Genomic DNA, 21,897 nt, shown 5'->3' on the forward strand with positions numbered 1-21,897 from the left:
GACTTTGAGGTCTGAGAGACAGCTACTGGCTGTTGTCTGCAAAGTATTGCTTCCTTCAGCTATCAAATACACATCTCATCACATGATGTACAAGCGCTTCCACCAGCACATATTACCAAGTGCATCGGCGGGTAGACAGACAAGGCCAGGTTTACCGACGCAACTGTCGTGCAAATAACTTGAAATTGAGAAATGAACAACTGTAGTGTATGAAAAGTTGCAATCGATTTATATACACAACCGGAGTGAATGACAATGGAATTGTGCGATATCCATAAACCATTATGGATATCGATATTTCAGGATGACATTCATGATAATCGTGTGTATTTTGAAACTGCTGACAGCACCGAAGAAGCCACTGTAACTGGCTGTTGGCTCATTAAATGTTGCAATGTGATCCAAAGGCCTAAACATTTTTTTAAAATCACATTTACATGCTATTTGCTCAAAAATGTGTTGTTATGGGTAACTTGAAATTTGTAGAGTTGGCCAGTGAGTACGTATAGAAAGGACCTGATGGGGAACATTCTGCAAGACCCAATCATGACAAACAAGATGGCCTAACGGGATCGTTAAGATGGCCAAGTCTATATACAAGCCTTATATATTGTTACGGCTGTGGAATTTCGTAGAACACCATAAAGGTTTCTTAGTTCAGTTAGATCGATAAGTCTGTGTTCAGTTAGATTTCCCCACCGTTGTTTAATGGGGATTATTCGTGTCACAGGGCTGTGATCCTTTGAGGTAGGTTTTTCTTTTTCTATCATTATTTTGAACCAACCACATCTCCACCACCATTACAACAATCAACATCGCTCCTCTTAACCACAACGCCAACCACGCTACAACCACGATCGCCTCTACCGCCAACCACCTAACCACCTTCGCCGCTACGCCAGCTATCAATTCCCTTCTTCTCCACGGACACATTACAACCATCTCTCCACATTCAGTCAATAAACGCGAGCAAAAGGACACCAAAGGAACTTCGATGGTGCATGGATTTTTCCCGCCTAATATTCCCACCTGTTTTCTCCGCACTTGGTGTGGGGGGAGGGCGAGGCAGATCGTTCGCCATTGGTCGGTTCGTGGAATGAGGCGCTGGGAACGGAGGAACGCCCCTTTTCGGGAAGCTTCTCGCAGGAAGTGGAAGGGGGACGGAGCAGAAAACGGGGAGGAGCAAGGGGTTGGACCCCAGGGGATATAAGGGCGTGCAGGATGCCAGGTCTGGTAGCTCATGTGATTTGCTTCGTGCGTGGTTTCCTTCGTGGTGGTTCCTCGTCGAGCTCGTGAGCTCGTGTGTTTTTGTTGTCGAGCCTTTTCTGGTTGGGTGATTACTGCTGCTTCGTGGTGGTTCGAGCTCCGGGTGCCTTCCCTCTGGGTGCCAAGTCGTGAGGGTTGTGTGCGGTGGTCCAGGGTCGAGGCGCGCACGAGAGGAGAGTGCCGGAGAGAGCTCGCCGACCATCGCACCACGAGGGTGCAGGTAACCAGCGTCAGTCTCGTGGGGCCCATTCGGTCAGCCAAGTCCCACGCCATAAAGGCCCACGGGCCCAGTCTGACCCCCCCTGTCTATGGGGGTGGTCTTTTCCTTTTCTTTTTCTTTCAAATGAATGTTGGTGGCGCCGTGTCCATAAGTTAAACCTGTTAAGTGACTGTACATTAATAATAATCATATTTGGTCGTAGTGCTTTCCCTTGCTTTTGTTTGCCTGTATACGTGTTGGCTGTACATACGTGTAATTGAGAATAAATGTGCTTTGTTGAAATGTACCCCGTTCGTTGCGTCTTCTCCATATTGAAAATGCCATCTTGCATCGCGGAATAAATAGCTGGGTTTTAAACACCCGTTAAATATAATCGGATCCGGCGAGGTCGGGCGATAATACCCACTCGGTTATCACTGCAGAATGGAACGGACCACTTAAGCGGTTCGTGTCCCAAGCCGACCTGCGCCGAGGTATGGTCTCCTGGTTAGCTATCCGCGCAGGTACTTAGGTATATCGAGATTCGGCGATTGACCCTATCCTGCACATAGGTAAAAAATTGGCTAGGCCGTGGTGGGGTTGAAGACCTACCCGTGACAGGGTTCCGGCGTTGCTCCGGAAGGTCACGACTGAATTTTCCGTCCGGTGGGCGAGCTGCTACTATTAGTGGAAAGCGGCAGTTCGCACGCCGGTGGGCGCGAATTCGTAACAATATTGTTGTCCCCAGCCCCTTCACCAAGAGGGTTTGGAACCAAATTTTAGGATGACTTTCATGACATGGGGGACATTAAAATGAGCTCTGTCCGACCAACTGATAATTAATCCGTCCATGTACTTTTGTGCACGCAGTACTGTATTTCAAAAACCGTTGAACATGTAGCTTTCATATTGCAGATATTTATTCCTCATGACATTATCTAAACCTGAATAGATCACGCTATTGACTTCGCTTTAGTTCACTTTTCATTTGTAGATTGTGTGTGATAATCTTTTGTTAGAATAATGCATTCACCCTCATTATAAATTATCATAACTACCTTTTATATGTATTACAACTACCCCCAATGCTGTATATGGATATTAGAGAACATATTGGAATCTATGATTGGGCAATCCAGCAATTCTTATAAAATTAATCTAAATGCGCTTGAAGCTTTTTTAAATCCCTGTTGTAGTCACAAAGGGGAGGGAATAGGAAGGATAAACAGTTTAAACGGTTGGGATAATGAAGAGGATCAGTAGAAAGGAAGATCGATATGTCCAGGTTAGTATCATCATTCAATGGGAATTTTTAACAACAGATCAGTCATAAACAAGTGTAACTTGTTGGGTTCATAAGAAATAAAAACTGGTTGAGAGAAGAATCAAACACCAGGAAACCCTGACATTTGCGTACCCCGTATATTCGTGATTCATAAAATGCGACTTGCTTCTACATTCACAGCCCTATGCTTCGCGTATTCACGGGTTTTTTTTCAGGCGCAAAAACCATCTCCCACCAGCCGCGCACAACAGTTCTAAAACAATCTTCCACCAGCCGCACATAAGCCATCTCCCACCAACCATGCATAAACCATCTCCCACCAGCCATGCACACAACAGCTCGAAAACCATCTTCCATCAGCCACACATGAACTATCTCCCACTAGCCGCACGCGTAACAGCTCGAAAACCATCTTAACCAGCCATGCATAAACAACCTACAGCCACACCTAAACAATCACCCACAAGCCACCAGCCACATGCATTACAGCTCTAAAACCATCTTCCATCAGCTACGAAAAACCATGTCCAGCAACACATAAACCATCTCCCACCAGCCGAGCGCATAACAGTTTTAAAACCATCTTAACCAGCCACGTATAAACCACCTCCAGCCACACATAAACCATGTCCAGCCACACATAAACTGTGTCCCACCAGCCGAGCGCATAACAGCTTTAAAACCATCTTCATCAGCCATGCGTAAACCACCTCCAACCACACATAAACCATCTCCCAAAAGCTGTGCACATAAAACAGTTCCAAAACCATCTTCAACCAACCGCTCATAAAGCAGCTGTATGTGCGCATAAATCATCCTCCGCCCCAATGGTCACACTACCATCTACCCATGAGCCCTGCACAACTCTATGTACAGCGTGTCCTGGCTCTTATTCTTTCTTCTCATCCCGCTGCCTTGACCTGCATGGATTCTTCGTGCTCGTGAACTTTTTTGGCACATTATTCGATCATGGGTCCTAAGCATATGAGTAGTGCGGGAGGGAGCCGTGTCTGCACCCAAGAGGCAGAAAAAAAAAGTTAGAAGATTGAGCCAGGAAGTGAAGCTCCTAGACTGGCTATCAAGAGGCGAGTATGCGGCCTCTGTATGCAGACATTATGCCGTGAACGAGTCGACTGTCCATTACATTAAAAAAAAATAGCACCACAAAGCGGGCGTAACCCCTCAGCCCCTTGACGCAAACCAGTTTCAAGATGGTGGCCATATTGAAAATCGCAGCATGCCCATTTTCGAAAGGAACCTTCCTCTACTCAACCCCAATACAACCAGCAAAAATGGATTTCATCGGACAAGGCATTCTCCTCGAAATTGACGGAAACCAATTTCAAGATGGCTGCCGTGGCGGCCACAGTGAAAATCGCAGCATGCCCATTTTGGAAAGGAACCTTCCTCTACTCAACCCCATTATACCTCGCCAGAATAAAATCAATGTGTGAAGCCGTTCTCAAGTTATTGTCCGGAAACCAAATTCAAGATGGCTGCTCGAGCCACCATATTGGATATCGGATTGCGCTGAATATCGAAAGGAACCTTCCTCTAAACACCCCCATTATAACACACAAAAATGAAATCAATAAGTCAAGCCGTTCTCAAGTTATTGTCCGGAAACCAAATTCAAGATGGCTGCCATAGCCGCCATATTGGATATCGGATTGTGCTGTATATCGAAAGGAACCTTCCTCTAACCACCCCCATTATACCCCCATGAAAATAAAATCAATCTGTCAAGCCGTTCTCAAGTTATTGTCCGGAAACCAAATTGTCCGGAAACTACACTTCGAGATATTTAGATAATACTTTGATGTCATTATATTTCAGTTTATACATTGTAATTTCATAATATTTTAGTTTGATAATTCAATGAATTTTGATAACATGTGATCTGAACATCAACTGCATCTCCAATTCAACTCCTCTTGAGGCAATATTGGGATTCGCTAGATAACCTTATAAATTAATATCATCAAGGCGAAACGGTTAGACGTAAACGAAAGCGTCTTGGCATGGTGATAGAACATGGTTGGAAGAACATTTTTTGTCATTTACACTTTCCTCCATCTCCACTCTGAGGAGTGCCAGTTGGCAAAATACGCAATAGGAAAAATCTTGCCAGGCAGAGGAACAATTGTATGTGAACCAATACGTCTTGGCAATGAATCTTCATCGGTGGATCGGTCAGAATGAAAAGCATCGTATCCAGCGCTTCAATCCCAGTGGATCCCTCGTCGCCTACCGGCTTGTTTGTTTGTTACTTAGGCCTAGGTCACATTTGCCACGGCGGCTGTGGGGTCTCCCAAATCTGCGGCCACAGTATTTCCACGGTCACACAATGTAGCAGTCACATATGTTTTTATTTTTCGGGTAGCAGCACGGCGTGTTTATAAATTGTGGAGACCGAAAAGGTCGGGGTGCCGTACGTCTTTGATTTGATGTCGCACGGTGACCTTAGGGCACCCCTGTGGCGGCAATATAATTTTCAAGGCAGACGCAAGGAGACCTTAAGGTGCCCGCAAGGCGACCGCAGGGGGGCCTAAGGCGAACGTGCGGCCAGACGGACGGTAACGAGTGGGTATATATACCAGTCCTTTTTTTTACTGAAATAAAAATATACCAATATATATAACTGAATATACTATAACTATAATATACCGTGGTCCCCCAGAATCCGAACGGCCAAGCTGTTTGAACAAATTGGAATCCGAACAATTTTTTCGAGAAAGTTTGGCCCTAAAAACCCAATACATTTTAAAAAAACCAAACAAAACGTAGCGTTCATGTTTGTTCACGTGTCTCCACCACCTGTTCGACCCGCATCTTTGCGCTTTGTTCATTCAGTTCGTCGGTGGAAGTACTCAGTCACATTTGCTCTACGGCGAGGATAAGGCGGCCGTACGCCCTCTGAATTGACAGAAACGTGCGGCGGCCGCAGAGAAACTGAGGTGGCCTTAGGGTGGCCCTACGCCGTTTGGCTATATTTTACAGGCCGTAGGGGCACCGTGGTATTATAACTGCGGAGTTATAACATTTTTAATTTCTACGCTCGCCGTAGCAATTCGACAAAGCCAAGCTATGACGTAGATGTGTTCCACGTCGACCGTACGTAGGGCGTACGGTGGGCTTGCGTTTTCCGTGCGGCTGCCGTAAGCTCTTCTTAATGAAAAATGAATTTTCCCAACCCCCAAAAAATTACAGCACCCCCACGTTTTCGGTCTCCACAATTTATAAACACACCGTGCGGCTACCAGAAAAATAAAAACGTGTGACTGCCACATTGTGTGACCGTGGAAATACTGCGGCCGCTTTATAATTGCGAGTGTCCGTACATTTTGTAGACCCTCCGGGCGCCGAGCCAAATGCGACTTCGGCCTAACCTCGTGTTTTCACCTTCATTTTTTTTTTTTAATCATCTTGTGTTTTAGTAGCCTGGTGTTGGCTTAGTGGTTAGGGTGGTGGCTTGGGATCCCAGGATCCTGAGTTCAAGCCCCGTTGGCTGCTGAATTAACACCAGGGGGTTGACTCAGCTTGTCATCCATCTGAGGTCGGTGAAGTGAGTACCAGTGTACTGGTCCCGGTGTATGCCCCAGTTAGAATAGGTGTACCATATCCCTGTGTGTCGTAAGAGGCGACCAGGGTTGGCGTCAGGAAGGGCATCCGGCCATAAAAAAAACATTGCCTCAAGAAAAAGCCTAACCCCTGCACAGCAGGGAAAAATGGCTGTAATAACGGTCATTATATTTTGTGTTTTAATTATAAAAAAAAAAAAAGCAATCCGATCACGTGGTGTGACGGACTGTCGGGTAAGGATTGGATTTCACAGCAAAACTGGTTGTAATTTTTAATATCCATAATTCTGTCAGCGTTGGATGAAAGCGATTGTGGTTCTGGGGGCATCATGTTTGATGAGCTGCCCTGGGGGCAGCGCTCTCGCAGAGTGCGCGAGCGATCGAAACCCAGGCCGGAGCTCGAGCCTGTGTGGGCCTTTGGATGTGGCGATTGTACCATTTTACATACAATACACCGCCACCAAAGGTCATTTACTCATCCTATTTTACCTTAAACATGGGGAATTTCAGTGTAAAGTGTCTTGAAAGTGGGTTTTCTTTGGGTCCACGAACGGATTAATTCACTTTCCATTATTTCTTATTGGGAAAATATTTTTTGAATCCGAACTTTTGGCAATCCGAACAGCCTCCAGGAACGAATTAAATTCGGATTCTGGGGGCACCACTGTGTATAGGCAAACAACTATACTCCGATCTTTAGCGGTAGCGCACGGTGGACGCACGGTCGACTCAGACTGCCACAGAGGCCGTATGTAGGTGCACGGCGGGCGTAGGAGAACCGTGCGTCGACCTTGCGTTGCCCACAGGTAGTCACACAGACCGCAAGGCCACCGTACGGCGACCGTGTAAATAGTGCGGCCGCCGTAATTTTTTGGGGGTTGGGAAAATTCATTTTTCATTGAGAAGAGCTTACGGCAGCCGCACAGAAAACGCAAGCCCACCGCACGCCCTATGTACGGTCGACGTGGAACACATCTATGTCATAGCTTGGCTTGTCCAATTGCTTCGGCGAGCGTAGAAATGAAAAAAAAGTTATAACTCCGCGATTTCATTCCACGGCGACCCTATGGCCTGTAAAATATAGCCAAACAGCATAGGACCACCCTGAGGCCACCTCAGTTTCTCTGCGGCCGCCGCACGTTTCTGTCAATTCAGAGGGCGTACGGCCGCCTTATCCTCGCCGTAGAGCAAACGTGACTGAGGCCTTAGCAAAAAAAAACAAACATTTTTTTGACAAGTATGTTGATCGCTTCCGTTTGTCTGTCTGCTCACCTCTAATCGCCAACAGGTCACATTTTAAACAGATCTTCATGAAACTTCAATAAATGGTAGAGTTGGTAGTCCAACAGAATCCTATTTTTTTTTCAGGTCAAAAGGTCATCATCGGCCAAAGGTCAACAACTTTTTCTTATTTCTAAAATCTTCAATTTTCATCCGATCGACTTGAAATTTGAAGAGAATTTACATATCATATCATATCATGGAATTCAACCACCTATTATTTTTGAAGTCAACATAGACCAAGTTTATAAAATTGCAACTTTAATCCGATTAACTTGAAATATGAAGAGGATTTGTATATCAGGTCACTGAATACAACCAGCAATTTTCAAGGTCAGCATATGCCAAAGGTCAACAACTTAGGTGCAATTTCGAAAATCCTCAATTTTCATCTGATCGACTTGAAATTTGAACAGGATTTGCATATTAGGTCAACAAATTCAACCACCAATTATTTTAAGGTCAAAAGGTCAACATAGGCCAAATTTCTAAAACTGAGAGATAGGGCCTAAAACTACATCATGATGTCAAAAGTTGTGGACGAGTTATGGCAAAACTCGGTGGATGAGTGGTTAGGTGACAAGAATAAGCCAATTCAATTTTGGTTCAGATCCAGCCCATCAGTGGGATACAAAACGTAAACTGTTCAGCCTGATGGAAGTATGCGCTCTTCCGAGTGCCATTCCACTTTGTTCTGTATTGCCAAGTGTCGCTCTATGAGTGATTTTTTTTTTTTTGGCAGAAAACGGAGTCTGGTTTTTCTCTGCAACTGCTTGTCGGATGGACACAACATTTTCACCATTGGAGCGACTACTTGTTTTATGTTTTAATAATTATGACATCATACTTTTTTTTCTTTTTTTTTTTAAAGCTTCAAAAATATTCTCTGAAATGGCTAAATAGATTGAGGTGAACCTTTACAGGTGTAACCGCCTATCCATGAGGAACAAAACATTCCCACCCTGTGAAGTCAGAGATCACATGGTTTGGCAGCCATGTTAGATTTACCCTCCAGGACCAGATAATATGGATCTGAGAGTATATAGGGAGGTGGCTGAGCAGGTAAGCAAGATGTCAACAGATATTTTCAATAGCCCATTGGAGTCAGGACAGGTACCGGATGATTGGAAAGTAGCAAATGTAACACCATTTAAGAAAGGATCCAGAGAAGTATTGGGGAACGATAGACCTGTTAGTTTGACTTCCGTTGTGGGGTGGGTGTTAGGGAGACATCAATTCCGTTTTGGAGACATTAATTAGGGAACAGATGAGGAACCATTTAAATAAAGACAAGCTAATTAAAGATAGTCAGCATGGGTTTAGCAAAGCGTGGGGTTGTCTAACAAATCTTTTAGAGTTCTATGAAGAAGTTTCTGATTGGGTGGATGAGGGAATGGAATGGCAGTGGACATGGTATATTTAGACTTTAAGAAGGCAACTTTAAGAAGAGAGAAGATAAGGTACCACATCGGAGGTTGTTAGCCAAGGTAAGGGCTTGTGGAGTGGCTGGTCAGGTAGCTAATTGGATTGCAAACTGGCTTAGTGGTAGGAAGCAAAGAGTAGCTGTGAAGTGGGAGGATGTCTTGCTTGGAGGATGTAAGTAGTAGGGTACCTCAGGGATCAGTACTCAGCCCATTACTATTCATTATTTACATCAATTATTTGGATAGTGGGGTGAAGAGGAGGCTTTCCAAATTTGCAGATGAGAAAAAGCTTGGAGATAAGGTGGATAGCAGAGGGAGTGGTGATCAGATTCAGGAGAGTATTGATACTTGTATAGATTGGGACAAAGATTGGCAGATGGAATTTAACCTGAGCAAGTGTAAGGTGTTGGGGATGGGGAAGAACAATACAAATAGAGATTACATGATACAAGGGGTAATTTTGGAGCGTGTCACACAGAAGAAGTGCCGTGCAGGCAGCTCAGTGCCAGTCAGCTATACGTAAAGCAAATATGGTTTTAAGTTGTATTCGGTGGGGGATCATTTATAAATCAAAAGAGGTGGTGTTAACATTGTACAGGAATTTAGTGAGGCCACATCGAGAACATTGTGTGCAGTTTTGTACACCACAACTTAGGAAGGAAATCGCTGCCATAGAGAGGGTTCAGCACAGGGCAACTGGATTGATTCCGGGCCGAGCTAGACTCAGGTATGAGGAGGGGCTGAAGGAGACCGGGCTTTATACACTAGAAAGGAGGCTGTTACGAGGAGATATGACTGAGGTGTTTAAGATGATGAAAGGTACAGACAAAATAATTGCAGGAGAATTATTCAGCAGAGTAGACAGTGATAGGACCAGGGGCCATAGCCTGAGAGTAAAGAGGAGGAGATACGAGGAGATATGACTGAGGTGTTTAAGATAATGAAAGGTACAGACAAAATAATTGCAGGAGAATTATTCAGCAGAGTAGACAGTGATAGGACCAGGGGCCATAGCCTGAGAGTAAAGAGGAGGAGAGTTAAGACAGTAGTAAGGCAGGGGACTTTCACTCAGAGAGTAGTTAATGCATGGAATGATCTCCCTGGAAAGGTAGTGGGCAGCAGAAACAGCAGATACGTTTAAATTGGAATTAGCTTGGTACCTGGAAATGTTGGAGATTGGGGGATATAGGGATGTTGGCAGGACTTTTCGGTAGTTTGAGCATTTATTGGTGATTGTGTGCATGTGTACGGAGTGTTGGTCAGGATCTTGTCAAGGTGTGTTGTGTGTTTTTTTTATTTTTACCAAAGCCCGTGCCCCCGCCCCTGAAAAGAAAAAAAAAACAAAAAACACAAAAAACGTTTTGCATTTTCTTATTTGATCTTGTGTTGATGTGATGCAAGCATGATGGGCTGAATGGCCTCCACCTGTGTCTAATTTCCTTGTGATTCCTTGATACCCTAATACCTTTAAAAATAAATTATTCTCCAGAATGGCTGGACAAAGGGAGGAAGCTTCACACACAATTTCCCCAAGCCTTGGGGATACCAGGCTGTTCACGAAAAATTAATAGGTCACATGGTCTTGCAGCCATATTGCATTGAACGAAAATCTTTTTTTTTTTTAAATTCCTTCTCTTAAACTACTTAATCGATTGACATGATACTTCACAATTATGATCTCGTAGTGATGGGGAATATACGTTTTAAATTTCAACCCAATCAGACACATGGTCTGGCAGCCAGAATTATTTAATTTTTTGAATATGGGTTCTTTTAGTTTTTTTTGAATAAGCCTCACTTGGCTGTGCCTGGATGGGTTTGAGGGTTGAGTAGTAGCAGCTGAAACCCGAATCCAAACCAGATTCTTAGCAATTACAGTACGTCATCTTTGCTTTTTGCCTGTTTGGGTTCCTTGTAATGACCAATTCAGTACTCTACCTATTTGGTCTTCCATTTGATTTGAATTGAAAATGTTTTAAGCCCATTCTCAATTCAAATGATTAATAATAAACATCACGGGTCAGGGTCAAGTGTCCGATCAAAGCGGGACATCTTGGTACCCGGTCATCACTGCCAGCAGTTTTACTTATTCCCATTATTAATTACGCAACACACCAGTACACAAGTACCACACAAAACAAGTCCCGGCGAGGGTTTGCAATCTCTGATTGCTCTTTTTCTTGTGATCTTTTCATTTGTAAGTATTTTTTAATGAAACTGATGATATGCATTTGTGTTGGTAAAATTAAAAAAAACTTCCCTTATCAATCATGAACTGCTGGAAGTCTATCCCCTTCTTCCCATTGAAGGTAGGTTCAATTTCTGTAGGTCCCATTACTGTAGGTGGGTTCAATTTCCAGCTTATCTGGAATTGGAATTCCAGATAAGGTATTGTCATCGAGCACTGGCCGTTCGTCTGTCTCCTTTTTCGACTTCTCCGGCCAAGCCGCTGGGCCGTTCTGGCTGAAATTTGACAGCAAGGTTCCGCTCTTGACTGGTATCAGGGATTGCAAAGCTCGTTCCAGTCATGTGATTAATCAGTGGGTCAAATGGCGGACTTAATAAATTCCTTCAAAAATCTTTTTCTCCAGAACCACCAGTCAGAATTCTACCAAATTTGGGTTACAACATTAGGCCAGGGTCGGGATGTTAAATTGTGGAGGTCATGCCGATCACGTGAGCAGAAGTGTGTCAAAATGGCAGTCACATAAATTCCTTCAAAATCTTCTTCTCCAGACTCATTAGTCAGAATTCTACCAATTTGGGTTACAACATTAGGTCAGGGTAGGGATGTTAAATTGTGGAGGTCATGCCGATCATGTGAGCAGAAGTGTCAAAATGGCAGTCACATAAATTCCTTCAAAATCTTCTTCTCCAGACCCATTAGTCAGAATGCTACCAAATTTTGGTTACATCATCAGGCCAAGGTAGGAATGTTAAATTGTGGAGGCCATGCAGATCACGTGACTAGAAATGTGTTAAAACGGCCAACAATAAATTGAGAAAATTCCTAAATTCCTTCAAAAAATTTCTTCTCAAGGCCCACCATTTAGAATGCTACCAAATTTGGGTTAAAACATTAAGCCAGGGCCCAGATAAGCTACAGGTCCAGTGGTCCCACTTTTATTAATTATTATAAAGCTGTGTAAAAGAGAAAAAAAAAAAAAACATCACTGCCAATATGTTTTCTGAGAAAGAGAGAAAGACAAAGGTAAGCAGCTTACGTGGTGATTTGTTGAGTGTAGCATTTCGTACAATTCCCCAACCCTGCTCAGCCACCAGAAGAATGGGTGGAATGAGTCGATGATCTTTGTAATGATACTCAGAAGGTATCTCTGCTTTTTTGTACACCTTCAGGTATTTGCTACATTCAGTCAGCAGGTTGAAAACTTTTTGCAGATCTACAAAGGGGTGTGTGACAGCAACGCATGAGACGTGTCTTAACATTGAAGAATCAATCATACAGGATGAGCTATTAAAAGACAAGGTATTGAAATTAACACAGATTGCATTTGATCAGAAATAAAATATTCCACTTGGTTGTACTTCTTTGACTTTGGCAATTTTTCAACTTGCATAATCTTGGAGGTTGAGTGATGTAGTGCACAGTATCGGAGGTGCAAATGGTGACAACCTGTAGTGCTTCAGAGAAAAGCATGAAATGCGAGTCAGTAACCCAGCACTAAAAAGGATGAGGGCTCATCATTCAAAGCTCTTGTGCATTCAAAGTGAACAAATTAGATGTAGGGAAAGCAAGCGATAAATAGTGTAAATCAGTGTGTTGTGGCCAGCGCGTCCAGGGAAAATGCACTGCTTGGTCTACTTGTGAGCCCTCTGCTGCACAATGTTCACCAGCTCGTTTGTCCTCGTTAGGGACTGAGCAGCACCTCGCTGTACTCTCGAGTGCAGATTTAGCTTTGTGAATGCCTGTCTCCTCATTGGTCCGTCTAGTATCCATGCAATTCTCGTTGGGTGAGCCCAGCTCCTGCAGAACCGCCGACAACCAAGGTGGTCATTGGTGGTCAATATCGATGTTGAAGGACCGCACATCTGTTGGTGCATGGGTCTGTGCTGCATTATGTTGTTGGCTGATTGGATTTGCAATGGTGGTTTTGTAGTGTTGAGCATCGTAAAGCATGTATCGATGTGCTGTAGAGGTGTGAAGAGAGACAGAGAGACAGAGAGACAGAGAGACAGAGAGACAGAGAGACAGAGAGACAGAGAGACAGAGAGACAGAGAGACAGAGAGACAGAGAGACAGAGAGACAGAGAGACAGAGAGAAAAAGACAGAAATAATTTAGATGGAGAAGAATTACAATGAGGTTCAAATCTTCCACACAAACACAATGCATTTCTCTTTCTACTAATACGAGGGGAGAGGTAATTTAGCAAGACAAAATACGAAGATATAACTACACTAAGGTGTTGGTATGCGTCTCCCCAGGGTCTCCGAAAACTGTAACAATATAATTCACATGGTGGAACAACAAGCGTATAAATCTCAATGTATATACAATATGGCCGATGCAAGTCCAAATCATCATTTTGAATTTTATATAAAAACAATGTAAAGAGTAACATACCATGTCTGGGCCAAACTCCAGCAATCGGGTTGTTGTTTACGAAAATGTACATTTGAGGGTCCAGGCACGAGTCCAGTTGAATTACCTGCTCCACATCTGCCATTCCATGATCAGAGGTCACAATCACATTGATATGACCAAGCAATTCCTTGTCACTTAGATAAGATAGCAGAAATGCCAAGTGGTCATCAACCTGCCAATGGATTAAAGGTTGTTTTAGTTTATAGTTATGCAAGGACAGCACTCATGTCAACTCAATTAACTTGTTTCACTTAATTACAAAACTGGTGTATCCTGCGAGCAGTTTAGAGCATTTATCAGAGACGTAAAGCTGATGTGACCTCAACACAGTTCAAAATATTGGCTTGAATTGAAGAGCTTGGGATTCCAAAAGGACGGATCTTCATTCCATCATCAGACATGGAGTGTGGTCGATAATTTGCAACAAATACAATTTTTCTGTCTGAACGATCAAACATCAAACATAGCTAAGCTGCCGGTAGCTTGCAAAACATGTAAATCGAATTTATCACATTGTGGAATCAAACTCTTCACGTCTCCTTACTTTGCTGAGAACTTTCTGCATGACTGTGCTATTTCTCGGTCCGTAATGATGTCCACTCCTGTCAGGCTCCTCCCAGTACAGAGTGACAAAGTTTGCTTTTTTGTCCGTTATGCAAGCAACACAGTGCCGAACACGATCTTCAAATGGCACGCTACGATTGTACCGCATGCCACATGCTATCTCCGCACCTCGTACGTGCACGCCTGTACCCGGCCACATGGCCGATCCTGACACACCTGTGGGGGTGGTGGGGGGGGGGTGAGTAACAGGATGGGTAGCAATGACTTGTATACCAAAGCATCAAACTTCATCGATAAGGTACCTGGTGCCATTTTCCAAAATGACCTGTAATACTCCTTCCCTCCGGGAGTTCTGTTCTGTTCTTGTGTACGGCAGCTATCATTTATTGGAAGCACGGCTGTGCCGCTGATGCTGTCCCTCTACCAATACACTGGTACTCATTTTGCCAACCTCGGAAGGATGACAGGCTGAGTCGACGACATCTGGTGTTAATTCAGCAGCCATCAGGGCTCGAAAGCAGGACCCTAAAATCTGAAGCCATCCACCCTCGCTGCTAAGCCAACACCAGGCTTCCACCGGGAGTGGCGCTATGACATCCATAACTACATAGAGAGAATTATGATCCTTCCCCCAAGCTGATCCCCAGGGATTATGAATGTTTTTCTTCTTAACCCCATAAAACCTTTCATTGCACCCTCCCCTCTCACATTCCACTCTCAATCCCCCCTCCCCCCTCTGAACAGAATTATCATTTTTCAACTCATACCTTCCAGCGGTTCAGGAGTGAATAGAACTCAAACAGATAGACAGACAGTTCTCGACTTATAGCACGATAGTGCTCAAATAAGTAACGAAAAGCACAAAGTTCTGGTGGGCAAGCTGGGAAGATACCCCATATTTTGGAGTGTTGGTAAAACCAAAGGCTCTGACCTGCACCAACGACCTTCAGGTTATGTCATCCAGTTGCCCCACCTACTCTCGTCTGATCTATATGTAACACCAGCCACAATTAATGGCTAATTTCAAATGCATTCAAAGGTCTAATTCAGATTTGGACCAAAACAGTTCCTACAAAAAGCCAGTTAACCCAAACTCCCTCTACATCACAAATGTTCTATCCCTAGAAGGTGATGCTGTGAAAACGACAGCAAACCATCAAAAAGATCAATTTTAAAAAAATATATATTTTAAGCATCACAATAATGAAGAGTTTACACTTCGTCGATCGAACGTTATTGCAATCCAGACCTAACAAGAGTGGAGCGCCCTCTGCAGCAACTTTTGCACACTTACAAAAAACACAATTCAAAACGTGATTGCATTTAAAATGACAAGCTGTTTGAGAGCTAAAGTAACACATTACTTAGTAATTTACAGCCTTTGAACCAAAGACCTGACCAAACCAACTTGAATGATATGCTTTTATGAACGAACAACACAAATTGATCTCTTCATAGGTTTCACTTTCTAATCTCACATGTCTGCACTATTATCCTGGGTTTGGAAGTCAATAAAAAAATAAATGGGGGGGGGGGTACGGGGTGCGGAAAAGAAATCAGCTGAAAAAGGAATTAAAAAAACAAAATGTAATGGAGGTGGGGTGAGGAGGTCAGAATGAATGCTGTTTTTCATGACATAAGATGTCGATGACCCATTTGAAATGGTCTAAATCTTCTAACGAGGATAAAACACAAGTAGTCACCTCATCAAGAAGTGTTCAGAGCAGAAAACGAAACAGGAAACAATGACAACATTGCATGATCTTGGGTACAATGTAACAGCTGATAGGAAGTTATTGGTTGAGTGCCAGTTATTAGCTATAAGCACATATTAGAACTAGAACGGCACTCAGTGGAGCACACATCTCCACCAGGCCGAACGGTTTTGTATCCCACAGATAGGCCAGATCTGGATATGAACCAAAATTGAATCGGCTTACTCTTGTCACCAACCCAACTCATCCACCAAGTTATGTTCCTGAACAGGGGTTCACACAATTTTTTTTTATTCGGTTCTCTATTGAGTACCAGCAGAAATGGTTTGGTACCATACTCACGAAAAAAAAAAATATATAGCTTCGAGCATGCTCGTCTGCTTTCCCAAGCGCCACTGATTTTTAAAGCGCCTCTCAGCTTAGTATACATCTTACTCCTCTGTAAGTGCTCTCTTAGAACATCCGCTCCAAACGAGACACTCGTAAGCCGCTCTTTTTTTCATTCTGGATGCTCCTGAACCTCCTCTTCTTCCTCCTTGCTCACCTGTTCTCCTTAGATCTATTTTTATCTTATAAGTTATTAACCTACAATTTACATTATGCCTGGTGTTGGCTTAATGATTAGGGTGGCAGGCTTTGGATCTTAGGGTCCCGAGTTCAAATCCAGCTCAGCTGTTGAATTAATACCAGGTGGGGTTTAACTCGGCCTGTCCTCCTTCCGAGGGCAGCAAAATGAGTGCCAGCTTGCTGGTATACTGTGTCGGAGAAGCGACCCGTCCAGGATTATGTCCAATAGCCAAGGAGACTGCTAAAACAGGACCAGCACTCTGCACAGAGTATGGTCCAAAACTCCTCCTTCTCTCCGCCAATTTAACTTCTAAATTATAATGTTATTATTCAAAAACTAAATTTTGAAATCACAGTATATCAATTATCAGAATTATCAGAGAACCTTCTTACCGACACTAGCTGAGAAAACCTTCAATGAAAAGCCCCTGGTGTGCAAGTACGCTTTTGAGCTTTCGGAGCATCTTTGAAGTTCGCATTTAATTTTTCTTTAACCGAGCATGAGTACCTGAGTTCCGGTTATGTGAACCCCTGTTCCTGAATAACCATAATTGTTATGTTCATGAATGAAAATCTGACTCACGGAATTGGAGAAATTTTCCGTGCACGGGAGGTGTTGGGTTTGAACCATTTCCTGTTTGCATATGTTGTAACCATACAGCCGCTGCTAGCTTATACCAACATAAACACCAACACCAACACAAACACACACTTCTCCTTTTACCAATAGATGCAAAAATCTATCGAATATCATTTCTCATGGCCCCAAAACCAAACAAAACATAAAAATATTTATAACTAGAATGGGCACTCGTAGAGAGCATATACTTTTGCCGCAGCTACTGTTTTGTTCTTGGCATAAGAGTGTGGGGAACAGAACAAGGAGCATTTTAGTGCTGATTTCATACGAATCGGATAAGAATTGACTGCGTTATGATAAAAATACGCACATCTACAAGGTCGTGACCCCCCTGACCTTTGACCCCCAACCGCGAGTAAGGGCAATTATGTCATTGTGTCAAGTTGCATATCACAATATTGGGCATTAAATTCTGAACATTTTGGCATTAGTTTCATGCAAATTGGATAAAAATTGACCGCGATATGGTAAAAAGACGATTTTGACCTTTTCGTGACCTTGACCTTGACCTTTGACCCGATTGATCCCAAAATCTAAGCAAATGGTCCTTGGCTAATAACCAATCATCCCACCAAATTTCATGCAATTCGGTTTTATACTTTTTAAGTTATGCGAATAACAAACAAATAAATAATCATTGGCATCTCCCACAAACATATATTTTGGTACTGATTATAATGCCAGGATTTGGGACATTTTCTTTTAAAAACAAGGGTAATGACGTAATTGTGTTATGTCGCCCATCACAAGATTGGGCAATGATTTCTGAACATTTTGGCATCGGTTGCATGCCAATTACATCAAAATTGACCGCGCTATGGTAAAAATACGAATTTGACCTTTCCGTGACCTTGACCTTGACCTTTGACCTGATCGCTCCCAAAATCTAATCAAATGTTCCTTGGATAATAACCCATCATCCCACCAAATTTCAAGTGATTTGGTTTATTACTTTCTGAGTTATGCGAATAACACACACACACACACACACACACACACACACACACACACACACACACACACACACACACACACACACACACACACACACACACACACACACACACACACACACACACACACACACACACACACACACACACACACACACACACACACAACTAAATAAATAAATAAATAAATAAATAAATACACAGCGACCAATACATAACCTTTCGCAGAATGCGAAGGTAATGACCCTCACAGCCCACAGAATTCCCACTCCCACCCCCCTCTTTCTCCTCCCAAATATGACCAATAATAAACATAATTTTAAACTTACCCTGTGCATTTGACAAGCCCCAGCTATGCCCTTCCCTCACTGACAGGGATGATTGGGGAGGTCAGTTAGAACACGCGCTCTCCACAGGGCTTGCATTGGTCCACGTTCACTGAAGATTGCAGTCGGGGAAGCTGCCAGATCTTAGCTTTTTGAGTGAACTAAGAAATTTCTCTGACTCTTTTGTAATGCAGAGGCAGAGCCCTTTCTTGCAAGTACATTTCCAAGTGTTTTTGGTCCATTTTAGAAGCTTTGTGAACCATTCTAGGTCATGATGAACAGAGCAATTTGGGGCGGATTATGTCATTTGGGAAGTCCCATATTGGTTCGCTTTGTCCGATTGTCAGTCTGTCTACAGATGTCATTCTAGGATTGAGAAACTACATCATTGCAATTTAATTTTATATTTTGAACACTGAAGAGCACGAACCGGAACATGAATTGAACACAAACCTGCAGTTTAGTCATACTTTGGCTCTGAATTTGGCAAATTGTATGGGATCTCGTCACGATCGTGCATGCGTAGAGGAGTGAGATAATTTTTATTACTCTTTCTGCCTGTCTGACAGTCAAACAAAATTAAAAATCATTCCAAAGAGGAAACTTACTGTTTTTAGGAATGTCATAAAGGCCAAACTATAGGCACGAATAAGTAATTGAGATGGGATGGGTACAAGAATGCTACTTGTGAAAAGGCAATGCACCCATCTCCAAGTATGACCCTAACACAAGTAACCCTTCAAACCCGAACCCAAGTAATTCCAACAGCAACCAAACATTAAAATTCCCCCATCTTTCACACAAACACAGGTGTTATCCTTAAATCACAAAGAATTAACTTATGTTCACGAGCATGGGACCACTCTGTATGTATATCAAATCATTATTTATCAAATGGTTCACAAGACTCGTCTAACCCGTTTATTCAAGCTCCTGAACCAGACATCCCAATGAAAAAAACGTTCATGTAAAAGTTGGTGAATAGGAGGGCACATGGGAAAGTTTTAGGCAATAAAATAATTTCATAGCACCGAAGGTTCAGGGTGGGTGGGGGGGGGTGGTGCAACCCCCTACCCCCAACAACCCTGAAACAGCTTTATGACTCGTATTTAGAGGTTTGTTTCTTTACAAGTCAGGCATATGATATATAAACGCTCAAACCTCCCGACTCCTCACGACCCCTTCCAATCAAACAGAGCGTTTTCAACAAACCATACAAACACACAGTCCTATACTCACCACCACTCAGTTGGTTTGAGAGCCACAGCGGTTCAGCATCATCCCACCATCCCGTACCATTGTGTCTGCCTGGAGTAAAGTAAGTGTTGTGTTCATCATCATACATGCTGTTAGCTACTATACCATGTGACTCCACGTAGAGTCCAGTCATAATGCTATTGTGGTTTGGAAAGGTCTTGCTGATAAAAGCTGGTTGTAGCTTTTCAACATGAGCCCATTGCTGTTGTAACTTTGCAAAGGTTGGCAGGTGGAAGTGGTCCAGATAATCCCACCGGAAGCCATCAAATGACACCAACAACAATGGATGCCGCCCTGTTGGAGGTTTCCTCTTTCCATGAGTTGTTGGATTGCTGACCGATGGAACTGCTTTCCAACAAAATATTTCCACACACTGAAACAAAAGTAGAATGAATATTCCCTTTATTCTCAATGCCATACTTCATCCTGTGGGAAGAAACCATATTAATTAAAATCTTACGCCAATCACTCGATTGTATTCACAAAGCATCGGCATGCAACAAACAAAAGCACACCTATCAATAAAAATTCAGTTTACCTGAGGCTGAAGATGCAGCGTCATGTATACATATGTACGTACACATATATATATATATATATATATATATATATATATATATATATATATATATATATATATATATATATATATATATATATATATATATATATATATATATATATATATACTAGCGATACCCGTACAACAGACTGTACACGGGAAATGACAAAAATACGCATTGTGCAAAATGCAAGTGGTACTATGGAACGCCAAGGCTTACCAAACATTGTCGGCATGTCTGCTAAGTGCCACAGCAATTTCATAGGGATCGTGTGACGGCGAGCCGAGTTTTTAGTGTGCAAGCTTGGTATTATAATAGAGATATATACATATATATGCACACGTAAACACATATACATATTCACATAAATAAATACATACACATATATACATACATGTACATATTCATTAAAAATATATATACATACATATACAGTATCTCACAAAAGTGAGTACACCCCTCACAAATATGTAAATAATTCAGTGTAACTTTTTAATTAACTGTGCGAGAAGCAAAAGCTTAGAGTTGATGACAGAGTAGACATTCTGTGATATGTATGCAGGCACAAAACTGCCATTCCATAAAAACAATGTGGCATATTATGAATATTTCTGAAAGAGGAGGCAACAAAGGTGAGTACACCCCTGCTATTGTGTGCACAAGAAGTAAGTCAAGCATGGTAAAACAGGTTCCATTTTCATCATTTTCTGCATATTTAAGTCAAAGAGTGTTAAAGGTACAAATATGCACCAAACAATACACACAATGTGCATAGAGCTGCAACCTCCCTGGTATGTTAAAAGTGAAGAAGTGTACTCAATGCAGTAATTGTCTATCTGCTTGCAGAATAAATAATTGCATTGGAAATACTGTACCAATCACCATTGAGAAAGCAGCATGGCCCCTTATGGTAAAGAGCTCTCGAAAGATGTTAAAGATCGAATCGATGCCACACATAAAGATGGCCAAGGATACAAGAAGATCAGTGCTTCTTTGAAAGTAAGCTCCAACTCAGTGGCCAAGGTCATCCAGAGGTTCTCCAAGAAGCGTACAACAATGAGTTGCGTTCGCCAGGGCAGACCAGTAAAGATGCCTGCATGTACTGTTCGCCAAGTTCAGAATCTCGTCTTCCAAGACAGACGACAAAGTGCCGCCAAGATTGCTGAAGACATTTCTTCAGTTTCTGGCCAGTCTGTTGGTGGGCAAACCATATGTCGCACACTCCATCATATCGGGTTGCATGGGCGGCGTCCAAGGCGTGGGCCTCTCCTGAAGCAGAGCCACAAGAAAGCTCACAAACAGTTTGCTGAAGCACATCAATCCAAGACCCTGGACTACTGGCAACATGTCCTCTGGTCTGATAAAACGAAGATAAATTTGTTTGGATCTGATGGAGTGCAGCGTGTCTGGCGGCGACCTGGGGAACAGTACCAAGACAAGTGCGTTATCCGTACTGTCAAGCATGGTGGTGGTTGTGTCATGGTTTGGGGATGCATGAGTGCTGCTGGTACTGCAGAGCTCAAGTTCATCGAGGGAAACATGGATTCTACGATGTACTGTGACACCCTGAAGGAGAAGATGTTACCCTCCCTGCGAAAACTTGGGAGAGGAGCTGTATTTCAGCACGAAAACGGTCGGAAGCATCGTTCCAAGCAGACAACTGCCTTTCTG

General features: G+C 42.9%; 1 protein-coding gene across 3 annotated transcripts in view; it reads right to left on the bottom strand.

Moving 5' to 3' along the window:
* LOC147021407 (bis(5'-adenosyl)-triphosphatase enpp4-like) overlaps positions 1-21,897 on the bottom strand; it is a 70,401-nt gene that overhangs the window by 26,373 nt on the left and 22,131 nt on the right. The window contains exons 1-5 of one of the 3 annotated variants that reach the window (XM_085891322.1): positions 21,109-21,390; positions 19,646-20,089; positions 14,186-14,421; positions 13,621-13,813; positions 12,261-12,437 (exon numbers count right to left, since the gene is read on the bottom strand). In XM_085891322.1, coding sequence (XP_085747448.1) covers positions 12,261-12,437; positions 13,621-13,813; positions 14,186-14,421; positions 19,646-20,081 — 1,042 coding nt within the window. In that variant the 5' untranslated portion in view covers positions 20,082-20,089; positions 21,109-21,390. Of the gene's footprint in view, positions 1-2,411; positions 3,761-12,260; positions 12,438-13,620; positions 13,814-14,185; positions 14,422-19,645; positions 20,090-21,108; positions 21,391-21,897 lie in introns of those variants that run through there. The other 2 variants (XM_085891323.1, XM_085891321.1) reach the window with 2 other exon arrangements.

The sequence above is a fragment of the Eptatretus burgeri genome, chromosome 8 (assembly GCF_056783735.1).
Source record: "Eptatretus burgeri isolate ZD-2024b chromosome 8, Ebu_testis_v1, whole genome shotgun sequence".
Lineage (NCBI taxonomy): Eukaryota > Metazoa > Chordata > Myxini > Myxiniformes > Myxinidae > Eptatretus > Eptatretus burgeri.